The sequence below is a fragment of the Nannobrachium achirus genome (genome assembly GCF_963921795.1).
Source record: "Nannobrachium achirus genome assembly, chromosome: 19".
NCBI classification, from domain to species: Eukaryota; Metazoa; Chordata; class Actinopteri; order Myctophiformes; family Myctophidae; genus Nannobrachium; species Nannobrachium achirus.
The window spans coordinates 61,151,184-61,166,711 of NC_137826.1; the positions used below are offsets into that span (position 1 = coordinate 61,151,184).

The 15,528-nt window shown below is 42.4% G+C and overlaps 1 protein-coding gene across 1 annotated transcript in view; it reads left to right on the forward strand.

Moving 5' to 3' along the window:
• LOC308304973 (sodium/potassium/calcium exchanger 3-like) overlaps positions 1–15,451 on the forward strand; it is a gene marked incomplete at both ends in the record, with an annotated part of 30,853 nt that extends 15,402 nt beyond the window's left edge. Inside the window, 7 exons of the mRNA XM_080749596.1 lie at positions 1,132–1,331; positions 1,858–2,158; positions 3,498–3,664; positions 6,805–6,919; positions 10,210–10,322; positions 13,503–13,568; positions 15,341–15,451. Of these exons, the coding sequence (XP_080605722.1) occupies positions 1,132–1,331; positions 1,858–2,158; positions 3,498–3,664; positions 6,805–6,919; positions 10,210–10,322; positions 13,503–13,568; positions 15,341–15,451 (1,073 nt within the window). The remainder of the gene's footprint in view (positions 1–1,131; positions 1,332–1,857; positions 2,159–3,497; positions 3,665–6,804; positions 6,920–10,209; positions 10,323–13,502; positions 13,569–15,340) is intronic.
• Between the last annotated feature and the right edge of the window lie 77 nt (positions 15,452–15,528).

Sequence of the window (15,528 nt, forward strand, 5' to 3'; positions counted from 1 at the left end):
TAACACCCCCATACTGCTCAGTAAAGGTAGTGTAACACCCCCATACTGCTCAGTAAAGGTAGTGTAACACCCCCATACTGCTCAGTAAAGGTAGTTAACACCCCTATACTGCTCAGTAAAGGTAGTGTAACACCCCCATACTGCTCAGTAAAGGTAGTGTAACACCCCCATGGTACCGCTCGGTAAATGTAGCGTAACACCCCCATACTGCTCAGTAAAGGTAGTGTAACACCCCCATACTGCTCAGGAAAGGTAGTTAACACCCCCATACTGCTCAGTAAAGGTAGTGTAACACCCCCATACTGCTCAGTAAAGGTAGTGTAACACCCCCATATGCAACACCCCCATGATACTGCTCAGTAAAGGTAGTGTAACACCCCCATACTGCTCAATAAAGGTAGTGCAACACCCCCATACTGCTCAGTAAAGGTAGTGTAACACCCCCATGATACTGCTCAGTAAAGGTAGTGTAACACCCCCATGATACTGCTCAGTAAAGGTAGTGTAACACCCCCATACGGCTCAATAAAGGTAGTGTAACACCCCCATACTGCTCAGTAAAGGTAGTGTAACACCCCCATACTGCTCAGTAAAGGTAGTGTAACACCCCCATACTGCTCAGTAAAGGTAGTGTAACACCCCCATGGTACCGCTCAGTAAAGGTAGTGTAACACCCCCATGATACTGCTCAGTAAAGGTAGTGTAACACCCCCATACTGCTCAGTAAAGGTAGTGTAACACCCCCATACTGCTCAGTTAAGGTAGTGTAACACCCCCATACTGCTCAGTAAAGGTAGTGTAATACCCCCATGATACTGCTCAGTAAAGGTAGTGTAACACCCCCATACTGCTCAGTAAAGGTAGTGTAACACCCCCATACTGCTCAGTAAAGGTAGTGTAACACCCCATACTGCTCAGTAAAGGTAGTGTAAAACCCCCATACTGCTCAGTAAAGGTAGTGTAACACCCCATCATACTGCTCAGTAAAGGTACCTGTAACACCCCAGGCCCTATGGCTCAGCAAGACTTACCTACTTTCATGAGGGGTTTCCAGTAGTTATGGTGAAATGAGTATGAGTCTCCAGTATGTGATGAGGAGTCCAGTAGTGATGTTGTGTTCTCTCTCTACAGGTGGGGTCCATGTTAATGAGGAGGGGTCCCCCGTGCTGATGGTGGATGAGGAGGGGTCCTCGGTGGTGATGGTGGATGAGCTTCTCATCCTGAAGCCCCACAAGCTGTCCTTCAGTGAGGCTGGCCTCCGCATCATGATCACCGCCCACTTCTCCCCTCGAACCCGGCTCACCATGGCCTCTCGCGTGCTCATCAGTGAGGTACACTAACCTCTCCATGACCTCTCGCGTGCTCATCAGTGAGGCACAGGCTAACCTGCCGTCACCAGTCTTTCCACCTCGGAGGAAAGTCTACTATTAGTCTACTATGTTGCCTAAACCGGCAACAGGCAGAAGAAGCGGCGTCGCTTTGTTTCCTCTTGTTTGTTTCCCCAATCCCTGTTTAAACGCTAGAGAAGTGTTAGCCTAGTAAACTGACTCCTCAGGAAGAGACTGGTTTACGAGGCTAGAGAAGTGTAGTCTTGCCAGTCACTGTGAGTTGGACTAAAAGATGGATATACCAAAAAACGTTGTCCACTGACTTTATTTTGGCGTTTTCACGGTTGGTTTGGTAAAAGGGGAGAGAGGCATTTGGAGACCAATAACAGTTTGAGGGTTTAATGTTTGCCAACGTAATTGCAAGTTGTGGGTTTGAATCCTTGTTCACAAACAGAGTGCTGGAGAAGTTATGAAGTAAGGTTTTTAGTAACGTGTGAAGGATGATCGTTTGTCTCTCCGTGGTGTTCAGAGACTGAGGTTGATCGGGGACCCCAAGGACCCCCAGGACCCTCAGGACCAGCTGGAGGGTGAGGCTGTGCCCAGGTCCAGGGTAGAGTCCACCAGCAACGGGGTGAAGGCAGCGGGAGGCTCCTGCTGTCTGGAGGACCCTGGAGGAGGAGGACGAGGAGGTGTGGAGAAACGGTCCACTCCTGACGGAGCTGACGGAGGCAGGGACAGCAGCCCTGCAGAGAGGCCAGGAGGGGTGGAGCTATGTCAGACCGAGGAAGAGGAGGATGAAGACGCTTCGTTCAGTCCCCTGCGTCTGCCAGGTGAGCAGCATGTTGTCTGGGATCTAATGAGAGACGTTGTTAGTGTGGGATACCAAATGGTTCTGGTTTTAGAATGACTGTTTTAATATGGGATACCAAATGGTTCTGGTTTTAGAAGGATACTATTTTAATGTGGGATACCAAATGGTTCTGTTTTAGAAGGACATAAGTTTTAATGTGGGATACCAAATGGTTCTGGTTTTAGAATGACTGTTTTAATATGGGATACCAAATGGTTCTGGTTTTAGAGGGACAGAAGTTTTAATGTGGGATACCAAATGGTTCTGGTTTTAGAATGACTGTTTTAATATGGGATACCAAATGGTTCTGGTTTTAGAGGGACAGAAGTTTTAATGTGGGATACCAAATGGTTCTGGTTTTAGAATGACTGTTTTAATATGGGATACCAAATGGTTCTGGTTTTAGAATGACTGTTTTAATATGGGATACCAAATGGTTCTGGTTTTAGAGGGACAGAAGTTTTAATGTGGGATACCAAATGGTTCTGGTTTTAGAATGACTGTTTTAATATGGGATACCAAATGGTTCTGGTTTTAGAGGGACAGAAGTTTTAATGTGGGATACCAAATGGTTCTGGTTTTAGAATGACTGTTTTAATATGGGATACCAAATGGTTCTGGTTTTAGAATGACTGTTTTAATATGGGATACCAAATGGTTCTGGTTTTAGAGGGAGAGACGTTTTAATGTGGGATACTAAATGGTTCTGGTTTTAGAATGACTGTTTTAATATGGGATACCAAATGGTTCTGGTTTTAGAGGGAGATAGGTTTTAATGTGGGATACTAAATGGTTCTGGTTTTAGAAGGATACTATTTTAATGTGGGATACCAAATGGTTCTGGTTTTAGAAGGATACTATTTTAATGTGGGATACCAAATGGTTCTGGTTTTAGAAGGATACTATTTTAATGTGGGATACCAAATGGTTCTGGTTTTAGAAGGATACTATTTTAATGTGGGATACCAAATGGTTCTGGTTTTAGAAGGATACTATTTTAATGTGGGATACCAAATGGTTCTGGTTTTAGAATGACTGTTTTAATATGGGATACCAAATGGTTCTGAAGAACAGGGTTTTAATGTGGGATACCAAATAGTTCTAGTTGTAGAAGGAGATTGTTTTAAAGTGGGATACAACATTTAGAAGCTAGTTTTAATGTGGGATAGTCAGGGATACCAAATGGTGTTGATGAACAGTGTTTTAATGTGGGATACCAAATGGTTCTGGTTTTAGAAGGACTGTGTTTTAATCACCAGGTGGGCTCGGTGCCAGGGTGAGGTGGTCTGGTTTTATAAGGACTGTGTTTTAATCACCAGGTGGGCTCGGTGCCAGGGTGAGGTGGTTGGTGTCGTGGCCTCTCATCCTGCTGCTGTACTGCACGGTTCCAAACTGTCTGCTTCCTCGCTGGCATCGCTGGTTCATGATCACCTTCATCGCCTCCACGCTGTGGATCGCTGTGTTCTCCTACGTCATGGTGTGGATGGTAGGTCTCTCCTACGTCATGGTGTGGATGGTAGGTCTCTCCTACGTCATGGTGTGGATGGTAGGTCTCTCCTACGTCATGGTGTGGATGGTAGGTCTCTCCTACATCATGGTGTGGATGGTAGGTCTCTCCTACGTCATGGTGAGGATGGTAGGTCTCTCCTACGTCATGGTGTGGATGGTAGGTCTCTCCTACGTCATGGTGTGGATGGTAGGTCTCTCCTACGTCATGGTGTGGATGGTAGGTCTCTCCTACGTCATGGTGTGGATGGTAGGTCTCTCCTATCTCCTACGTCATGGTGAGGATGGTAGGTCTCTCCTACGTCATGGTGTGGATGGTAGGTCTCTCCTACATCATGGTGAGGATGGTAGATCTCTCCTACGTCATGGTGAGGATGGTAGGTCTCTCCTACGTCATGGTGTGGATAGTAGGTCTCTCCTATGTCATGGTGTGGATGGTAGGTCTCTCCTACGTCATGGTGTGGATGGTAGGTCTCTCCTACGTCATGGTGTGGATGGTAGGTCTCTCCTACGTCATGGTCTGGATGGTAGGTCTCTCCTACGTCATGGTGTGGATGGTAGGTCTCTCATATCTCCTACGTCATGGTGTGGATGGTAGGTCTCTCCTACTTCATGGTGAGGATGGTAGGTCTCTCCTACTTCATGGTGTGGATGGTAGGTCTCTCCTACGTCATGGTCTGGATGGTAGGTCTCTCCTATCTCCTACGTCATGGTGTGGATGGTAGGTCTCTCCTACGTCATGGTCTGGATGGTAGGTCTCTCCTATCTCCTACGTCATGGTGAGGATGGTAGGTCTCTCCTATCTCCTATGTCATGGTGAGGATGGTAGGTCTCTCCTATCTCCTACGTCATGGTGAGGAGGGTAGGTCTCTCCTACGTCATGGTGAGGATGGTAGGTCTCTCCTATCTCCTACTTCATGGTGTGGATGGTAGGTCTCTCATATCTCCTACGTCATGGTGTGGATGGTAGGTCTCTCATATCTCCTACGTCATGGTGAGGATGGTAGGTCTCTCATATCTCCTACGTCATGGTGTGGATGGTAGGTCTCTCATATCTCCTACGTCATGGTGAGGATGGTAGGTCTCTCATATCTCCTACGTCATGGTGAGGATGGTAGGTCTCTCATATCTCCTACGTCATGGTGTGGATGGTAGGTCTCATATCTCCTACGTCATGGTGTGGATGGTAGGTCTCTCATATCTCCTACGTCATGGTGTGGATGGTAGGTCTCTCGTATATCCTGTCATGGTGAGGATGGTAGGTCTCTCCTATGTCATGGTGTGGATGGTAGGTCTCTCATATCTCCTACTTCATGGTGAGGATGGTAGGTCTCTCATATCTCCTATGTCATGGTGTGGATGGTAGGTCTCTCATATCTCCTACTTCATGGTGAGGATGGTAGGTCTCTCATATCTCCTACTTCATGGTGAGGATGGTAGGTCTCTCCTACGTCATGGTGAGGATGGTAGGTCTCTCATATCTCCTACTTCATGGTGAGGATGGTAGGTCTCTCATATCTCCTATGTCATGGTGTGGATGGTAGGTCTCTCATATCTCCTACTTCATGGTGAGGATGGTAGGTCTCTCATATCTCCTACTTCATGGTGAGGATGGTAGGTCTCTCCTATCTCCTACTTCATGGTGAGGATGGTAGGTCTCTCATATCTCCTACGTCATGGTGAGGATGGTAGGTCTCTCATATCTCCTATGTCATGGTGTGGATGGTAGGTCTCTCATATCTCCTACTTCATGGTGAGGATGGTAGGTCTCTCCTATCTCCTACTTCATGGTGAGGATGGTAGGTCTCTCATATCTCCTACGTCATGGTGTGGATGGTAGGTCTCTCCTACGTCATGGTGTGGATGGTAGGTCTCTCCTACATCATGGTGAGGATGGTAGGTCTCTCATATCTCCTACGTCATGGTGAGGATGGTAGGTCTCCTATCTCCTATATCATGGTGAGGATGGTAGGTCTCTCCTACGTCATGGTCTGGATGGTAGGTCTCTCCTATCTCCTACCACACACACTCCTTGGCTGGCAAACCACAACCTTCGCCCCTGATTTCTCACATGGCCCTGTTCTAGCGCCGCCATGAGGTTGCTTTTTGTATACCTGACGGTCGCTTATCTCCCGATTTGGGAGTCTTACAGGTTATGATAATTGAGTTATGGTTGTCTATAGGTGATCATTAAGTTATTGTTGCCTATAGGTGATCATTAGGTTGTTAGTGTTGTCCATAGGTGATCATTAGGTTGTTATTGTTGTTCATAGGTGATCATTAGGTTGTTATTGTTGTCCATAGGTGATCATTAGGTTGTTATTGTTGTCCATAGGTGATCATTAGGTTGTTATTGTTGTTCATAGGTGATCATTAGGTTGTTTTTGTTGTTCATAGGTGATCGTTAGGTTGTTATTGTTGTCTATAGGTGATCATTAGGTTATTGTTGTCTATAGGTGATCATTAGGTTGTTATTGTTGTCTATAGGTGATCATTAGGTTATTGTTGTCTATACGTGATCATTAGGTTGTTATTGTTGTCTATAGGTGATCATTAGGTTGTTATTGTTGTTCATAGGTGATCATTAGGTTGTTATTGTTGTTCATAGGTGATCATTAGGTTGTTATTGTTGTTCATAGGTGATCATTAGGTTGTTATTGTTGTTCATAGGTAATCATTAGGTTGTTATTGTTGTCTATAGGTGATCATTAAGTTATTGTTGTCCATAGGTGATCATTAGGTTGTTATTGTTATCCATAGGTGATCATTAGGTTATTGTTGTCTATAGGTGATCATTAGGTTGTTATTGTTGTCCATAGGTGATCATTAGGTTGTTATTGTTATCCATAGGTGATCATTAGGTTATTGTTGTCTATAGGTGATCATTAGGTTGTTATTGTTGTCCATAGGTGATCATTGGGTTGTTATTGTTATCCATAGGTGATCATTAGGTTATTGTTGTCTATAGGTGATCATTAGGTTGTTATTGTTGTCCATAGGTGATCATTAGGTTGTTATTGTTATCCATAGGTGATCATTAGGTTATTGTTGTCTATAGGTGATCATTAGGTTGTTATTGTTGTCCATAGGTGATCATTGGGTTGTTATTGTTGTCCATAGGTGAGCATCATCAGCTTCACCCTGGGCATCCCAGACTACATCATGGGCATCACCTTCCTGGCAGCGGGCACCAGCGTACCAGACTGCATGGCCAGCCTCATCGTAGCCCGACAAGGTAAACACGCTCTCTGCTGCCCCCTTGTGCCTGGGTCTTTCCCTTCCTGTGTCTTTGTACACTCATTCTCCTTGTTGGTCTCGTTTTAACGCTTTCCACTGAAAATCTTCTAAAGTATCACAAACAGCTGACCGGCTCGTCAATCTGCTATTCTTGCTGTGCCGCGCAAAGTATGAAACTTTTAAGTCAGTGTGGAGGAGAGAAATTAATTTAGAACAAGGCAGATAACGTAATGTGCAGGGGAGGAGTTTCATGGAGGCCATGGCCGTCGTTGCCCCTCAGTTTGGCCTTAATGCCCCTCAAACCAATGGCATGACCTGAGACCACAGTGGCCTTAATGCCCCTCAAACCAATGGCATGACCTGAGACCACAGTGGCCTTAATGCCCCTCAAACCAATGACATGACCTGAGACCACAGTGGCCTTAATGCCCCTCAAACCAATGACATGACCTGAGACCACAGTGGCCTTAATGCCCCTCAAAGCAATGGCATGACCTGAGACCACAGTGGCCTTAATGCCCCTCAAACCAATGGCATGACCTGAGACCACAGTGGCCTTAATGCCCCTCAAACCAATGACATGACCTGAGACCACAGTGGCCTTAATGCCCCTCAAACCAATGGCATGACCTGAGACCACAGTGGCCTTAATGCCCCAGCTGACTGGACCACTTTCTCCTATTTCTCTTTCTGGTCAACATGTAGACACCAGTGTCTCTTTCTTGTCGTGTAGAATCGTCTTTTTTGTTGAGTCCCCATTTTTAAACCAATCCAGTAACTATGATTTGTGCCGGGCTGAGCATGGATCAGATTGTAAATACCGTTATTTATTTCACTGCAGATAGTCTAAATTACAATTAATCCTTAAGCCTTGAATTACATTAATTCTTTTAATGGACCAAAATCTTGTTTTATTTGATGGCCTTCCTGCCCTGGCATTTGGTCTTTGTGCCCTCAAACATTGGTCAAAACCAAAGTCCAAGTGGCCACGCCCCTAAAATGACAAAGTTCCAGGCCTGGTACCACTATGTGTACAGTTTGTTACCTTCCAGATAAATCCTTTAGAACAAGGCAGATACCACTATGTGTACAGTTTGTTACCTTCCAGATAAATCCTTTAGAACAAGGCAGATACCACTATGTGTACAGTTTGTTACCTTCCAGATAAATCCTTTAGAACAAGACAGATACCACTATGTGTACAGTTTGTTACCTTCTAGATGAATGACTTTAGAACAAGGCAGATACCACTATGTGTACAGTTTGTTACCTTCTAGATAAATCCTTTAGAACAAGGCAGATACCACTTTGTGTACAGTTTGTTACCTTCCAGATAAATCCTTTAGAACAAGGCAGGTACCACTATGTGTACAGTTTGTTACCTTCTAGATGAATGACTTTAGAACAAGGCAGATACCACTTTGTGTACAGTTTGTTACCTTCCAGATAAATCCTTTAGAACAAGACAGATACCACTACGTGTACAGTTTGTTACCTTCTAGATAAATCCTTTAGAACAAGACAGGTACCACTATGTGTACAGTTTGTTACCTTCTAGATGAATGACTTTAGAACAAGACAGATACCACTATGTGTACCGTTTGTTACCTTCTAGATAAATCACTTTAGAACAAGGCAGATAGCATCATGTGTACAGTTTGTTACCTTCTAGATAAATCACTTTAGAACAAGGCAGATAGCATCATGTGTACCGTTCATTAAGGTAAAACCCTTTAGAACAAGGCAGATACCACTATGTGTACAGTTTATTACCTTCCAGATATTCACACTGTAACTTCCTGCTTTGTTTGGGCATTTATCTTGCAGCAAAATTATCATAACAAATAATAAACAGTTTTCATTAGGAGGCCTACAGTATAATTATGTACACAATTTTCATGTTGCCATACGTGGTGGAAAAAGTATTACATTCTTTACTTAGTAAAAGTATCAATACTGAAATGTAGATGTACTCTGTAAGTCGGGTATTCAAAATCTACTTGAGTAAAAGTACAAAAGTATTGGTCTCAAAAAAGTAAATGTACTAATTGTGCAGAATGTCCTTTTTCAAGTCAATGAATACAAATCTTTTGAAAATAGCAGATCTACAAGCTCAAAGTTTGTTGCATCGCGGAGGCATTGTGAGCTTGTAGATCGGCAATTTTCAAATGGCCAAAATGTATGTAGGCCTACCATATTTCGATCCAAGATTGGAGAGTGGAGTAGAGTATTTCACTCAAGTAAAATACAAATAACTCAAAAGTACAGTACTTAACACCACTGGCCATAACCAGTTTATAAAAGTGGTTTAGAGTGTTATACAGCTCAGAGGGCTGCAGACACTGGGCTCAGCGTCAAAGCTGACAACATGCTGTTCCACAATCCTCCTGAGTTGTTGCTTCATTATTGTGTCTTAAATCTATCGCTGTGCAACCACCTGACAGGACCTCAGAGATACAGAGTTATATCTATAAACCACCTGACAACGCTCAGAGACACAGAGTTTACTGACTTCATTAAACTTGATTCATGGTTGGCAGTGATTGGATGTTTCCAGGGGTCCAATCAGCATCACAGCTGAGCCAGAAACCCAACATCATTCAGACAGAACAGAAAGCCTGAAGAGTTTCCAACAACGCTCTGTCCTCACCCAGAGAGTTTCTGTCCTCACCCAGAGAGTTTCTGTCCTCACCCAGAGAGTGACCTTTTGAAGTTAAATGAATGGCCAGGTTCTGCTGTGTTTTATAATGACATGAACAACAAAGCAGAAGATAAAACTGCCTCAGACTGTGGTCTAATAATGAACTGTGAATGCTAGCTCCCTGCATGGTCGGCCCGGACTTGGCAAAGCACATGGAGGTAGCATGGTGAGATAGCAGGGTGATTAGCATTAGCTCAGCATAGCTCAGGGGTAGAGAAACCGGCATTAGAGCACGAAGGGTTCCCGAGGGGTTCCCAGTTCAAATCCGGGCTCCCCCTGAGTTAATGTTGAAGAATCCTTGAGCAAGACTCTGAACCCCTAACTGCTTTACTCTGACATCGCTGTATGAATGTGTGTGTGAATGGGTGAATGTAATGCACAATCTATGTAAAGCGCCTTGGATAAAAGCGCCATATAGATGCACCATTTACCATTTATTTGCCGGGTAGAACTGGAAACTAATTAAAGGGACAGTTCACCCAAGAAATAACTTGTTTTCTATCTAGCTTATTACTCACTCTAAGGAGACTTCATGTACATATGTTTTGTTTTTGTCGTTGCCTAAGCCAATGTGTGTGTCTCTACAGGCATGGGGGACATGGCAGTGTCCAACTCCATCGGCAGTAACATCTTTGACATCCTGCTGGGACTGGGCTTCCCCTGGGCTTTACGCACTCTGCTGGTGGACCATGGATCTCTGGTACAGATGTGTCATTCTGACTCTTATTCCTAAACGTTATTTTCACTCTTTAGCCTTGCTAATTCTTCTCTTGTTACTCGACACTTCTTTTCATCTGAACAGCATTTACAAAAACATGACCTCATGATGAGAGAGTGAGAAAGCATTGTAACGTACTGGTTTGGTATAGCAAGGACAGTATATAGAGAAAGTTATAACTGGTTATAAACTGGTTTTAACTGGTTATAACTGGTTATAAACTGACTGGTTTGGTATAGCAAGTACAATATAGAGAACATTATAACTGGTTATAAACTGGTTATAAACTGACTGGTTTGGTATAGCAAGTACAATATAGAGAACATTATAACTGGTTATAAACTGACTGGTTTGGTATAGCAAGTACAATATAGAGAACATTATAACTGGTTATAAACTGACTGGTTTGGTATAGCAAGTACAGTATATAGAGAACATTCTAACTGGTTATTAACTGGTTATAAACTGGTTATAAACTGACTGGTTTGGAATAACAAGGACAGTATATAGAAAAGGTTATAAACTGGTTATAACTGGTTGTTACTCTACTATACCGTAACGTAACGTGAGTTCTTGAGCTTAATACAATAACGTTTTCAGTACAAAAAATATTAATCAGACAGCAAAAAGAAAGATTTTCCACACAGGTGATTTAAAGTTAAATAAAAATATATAAGTTTTATTTCAGACCAGCAGGGTCTGGGTTTCAATCAAAGGTAGATCATATTAAGGGAATCACATTCATCTTTCGTGAGACAACGGACCAATAAAATGCTTGTTTGAAACTGAAACAACATGGGGTGAAATACAGTATAGCTGGCTGGCTGACTACACAGCATTCTGCATTTACGTCTTAGAGGGGAAATCGTTAGTTTGTGCTCCGTCAAAATGCCTTGTTTCTCAGTTTCTGATAGCGTTCTCCTAATAAGCACACAAATCATAACACATAACCAAATGAAAGAAAGGAAATAAATAAAACAAACATAACGTGGGGAATCTTAGCCAAACATTTCTTCAGTCATAGGCAGGGGTTTCCTGCTTATCTTTTATACAGTTGGTTGATCCATTTGGAGGACTGCACCCTTTTATGGGGGTGGCTGGGATGGGGAAATCTCGCTATTTCGACATCACAACATTTCGATAACGGAGCATCGGAAGGGTAGCGCCTCACCCCACAAAGGTTAGGGTTTGGCTTAGGTTTGGTTGTTGAAAAGATGACATGTAGAAATAGCAACACGCTCCCGGCTGGGACCTCAGATATGTGACACATTGGAAGGAGAAAGACAGTAATTAGGAAGTTGCTGAGAAATTTGCTGAGTGGGCGGGCCGTGAATAGGGCTTATACTAAAGCCTCTATCATAGTCCAAGGTGAGCTATCACCTCACTGCGGTGTAGTTTTCTAGCTATCACCTAAAAATGTATAACAAAGCCAAGGTGATAGCTCTTCACCTTGGACTATGATAGAGACTTAACACAGCTGATAGCTCTGCACCTTGGACTATGATAGAGACTTAACACACCTCTTCATCTTGGACTATGATAGAGACTTAAAGTTATACCATGTAACTTTTTTTATAAAACAAATCTTAAAATTGTCCTAACTCTTAAATCGCTAAAGTTTTAGAACACCCACTCCGTTATTTTCAGCTTCTGAAGCCTTCTCTTTATATATTTTCTTCTAGCAGTGACAGGGGCGGGATTTCCCGGCAAAATGACGTCATCATACACTACCGGCCAATCACAGCGAGGGTTATACACTGCCGGCCAATCACAGCGCATCTTGAAGTGGGGTCGCTAGCTATCACAATAGGGCGGCCATATTTGTAGGCGCCCGTGTGTCTCTATCTATACTCGGGTGAAACACTCCGTTTCTCCGGAATGCCTGAACGCACAGGAACCAGGGACCCCTCCAAAGATAGATCTCGGCGAGGTGGAGGCAGACGCGGGGGTGACGCGGGGGTGTGAGGCCCGGTCCGCGGCGAAAAACGGCCGAAAGACGCGGACGCTACTGACCACTAGTTGAGCAACTTACACAGTATAGCTTTAACACAGCTCTTCACCTTGGACTATGATAGAGACTTAACACAGCTGATAGCTCTGCACCTTGGACTATGATAGAGACTTAACACACCTCTTCATCTTGGACTGATAGAGACTTAACACAGCTCTTCACCTTGGACTATGATAGAGACTTAACACAGCTGATAGCTCTGCACCTTGGACTATGATAGAGACTTAACACACCTCTTCATCTTGGACTATGATAGAGACTTAACACACCTCTTCACCTTGGACTGATAGAGACTTAACACACCTCTTCATCTTGTACTATGATAGAGACTTAACACACCTCTTCATCTTGTACTATGATAGAGACTTAACACACCTCTTCATCGTGTACTATGATAGAGACTTAACACACCTCTTCATCTTGTACTATGATAGAGACTTAACACACCTCTTCATCTTGTACTATGATAGAGACTTAACACACCTCTTCATCTTGTACTATGATAGAGACTTAACACACCTCTTCATCTTGTACTATGATAGAGACTTAACACACCTCTTCATCTTGTACTATGATAGAGACTTAACACACCTCTTCATCTTGGACTATGATAGAGACTTAACACACCTCTTCATCTTGGACTATGATAGAGACTTAACACACCTCTTCATCTTGTACTATGATAGAGACTTAACACACCTCTTCATCTTGTACTATGATAGAGACTTAACACACCTCTTCATCTTGTACTATGATAGAGACTTAACACACCTCTTCATCTTGTACTATGATAGAGACTTAACACACCTCTTCATCTTGTACTATGATAGAGACTTAACACACCTCTTCATCTTGTACTATGATAGAGACTTAACACACCTCTTCATCTTGTACTATGATAGAGACTTAACACACCTCTTCATCTTGTACTATGATAGAGACTTAACACACCTCTTCATCTTGGACTATGATAGAGACTTAACACACCTCTTCATCTTGGACTATGATAGAGACTTAACACACCTCTTCACCTTGTACTATGATAGAGACTTAACACACCTCTTCACCTTGGACTATGATAGAAGCTTAACACAGCTGATAGCTCTGCACCTTGGACTATGATAGAAGCTTAACACAGCTGTGTCCTCCAGATCTCCATCAACAACAAAGGACTGGTGTATTCTGTCATCCTGCTGCTGGCCTCTGTCTTCCTCACAGTAAGTATTTCACTATATGTCTATATATGGTCATTACCTCACTATATGTCTATATATGGTCATTACCTCACTATATGTCTATATATGGTCATTACCTCACTATATGTCTATACATGGTCCTCACTATATGTCTATATATGATCATTACCTCACTATATGTCTATACATGGTCCTCACTATATGTCTATATATGGTCATTGCCTCACTATATGTCTATATATGGTCATTACCTCACTATATGTCTATATATGATCATTACCTCACTATATGTCTATATATGGTCATTACTTCATGTCTATATATGGTCATTACTTCACTATATGTCTATATATGGCCATTACCTCACTATGTCCACAGATAGAAAGTTGTAGTCAGGAAATGCACTGCAGTGTTGACGTCTTAGAGAAAATGTGTTTATAATTGCTGGGTTGTTTTGTGTCAACTAGGGCTGTGACTACTGCCATCATGTTCTTAGTAATTATGCCATGGATTATTTTATTTTATTTTTTATTCATCCAATAAATTAAGCTAGGTTAAATCATTTTTAAGCCCTATTTCTTTATATCATTGCATTTCATTTCAACAGTGTCTTTTTCTATATCTTTGTCCATAAAATGCCTAAAATAGGTATAGATTAATAATTGATAATTATACTAAAATAAATATATAGTACATTTCATAAATAATGGGTTAAATCAATCAGTTGCATTGACTGTTGCTCCAGTAAACCATCTCCCGTTTAGTTTAGTTTATTTATGAAAGAAATAAATACAGTGTTGGGGAAGATACTTTGAAAACTCACCATGGCAGTAACTACATCAAACTACATTTCTGCCTGGAGAAGAAGCAACTTGTAAAGCTTCAAGTTAAATTGAGAATGTACATTTGGTGTACGGTATATGAAACTAAATATAATATCCTACAAATAAAGTCACATACCCAAATGTGTATCTTCTATCCAAAAATGACCCAAAAGTATCTCAACTACTTGACGAGTTACAGAAATACGAATGTAACTCAGTTACCAGCAAGTTAAGACAAAATGTAACTTGGTTATGTAACTCAGTTACATGTAATTTTATCTTCCCCAACACTGGAAATAGATGGATGGATGGTATTTCTTACCGTGTGTCGATGTGTCCAGTAAACATCTCCAGGTGATAAACAAGTCCATGTGTCCAGTAGTAATAAACATGTCCAGTAGTAAACATGTCATCATGTTCTACAGGTGATCAATAGTAAAGTCTAGTTGTGTTCTAAAGGTGATCAGTAGTAAAGTCTAGTTGTGTTCTACAGGTGATCAATAGTAAAGTCTAGTTGTGTTCTAAAGGTGATCAGTAGTAAAGTCTAGTTGTGTTCTACAGGTGATCAGTAGTAAAGTCTAGTTGTGTTCTACAGGTGATCAGTAGTAAAGTCTAGTTGTGTTCTAAAGGTGATCAGTAGTAAAGTCTAGTTGTGTTCTACAGGTGATCAATAGTAAAGTCTAGTTGTGTTCTAAAGGTGATCAGTAGTAAAGTCTAGTTGTGTTCTACAGGTGATCAGTAGTAAAGTCTAGTTGTGTTCTACAGGTGATCAGTAGTAAAGTCTAGTTGTGTTCTAAAGGTGATCAGTAGTAAAGTCTAGTTGTGTTCTAAAGGTGATCAGTAGTAAAGTCTAGTTGTGTTCTAAAGGTGATCAGTAGTAAAGTCTAGTTGTGTTCTACAGGTGATCAATAGTAAAGTCTAGTTGTGTTCTACAGGTGATCAGTAGTAAAGTCTCTTCATGTTCTGCAGGTGCTGAGTGTTCATCTGAACGGCTGGAAGCTTGACCGCCGGCTGGGTCTTGGTCTCCTCTTCCTCTACGCCGTCTTCCTGCTCTGCTCCGTGCTCTTTGGACAGATGTGATCCATACCAGAGATCTACTGTCACGAGGGATCCACTGTCCTGAGAGATCTACTGTCATGAGGAATCCACTGTCCTGA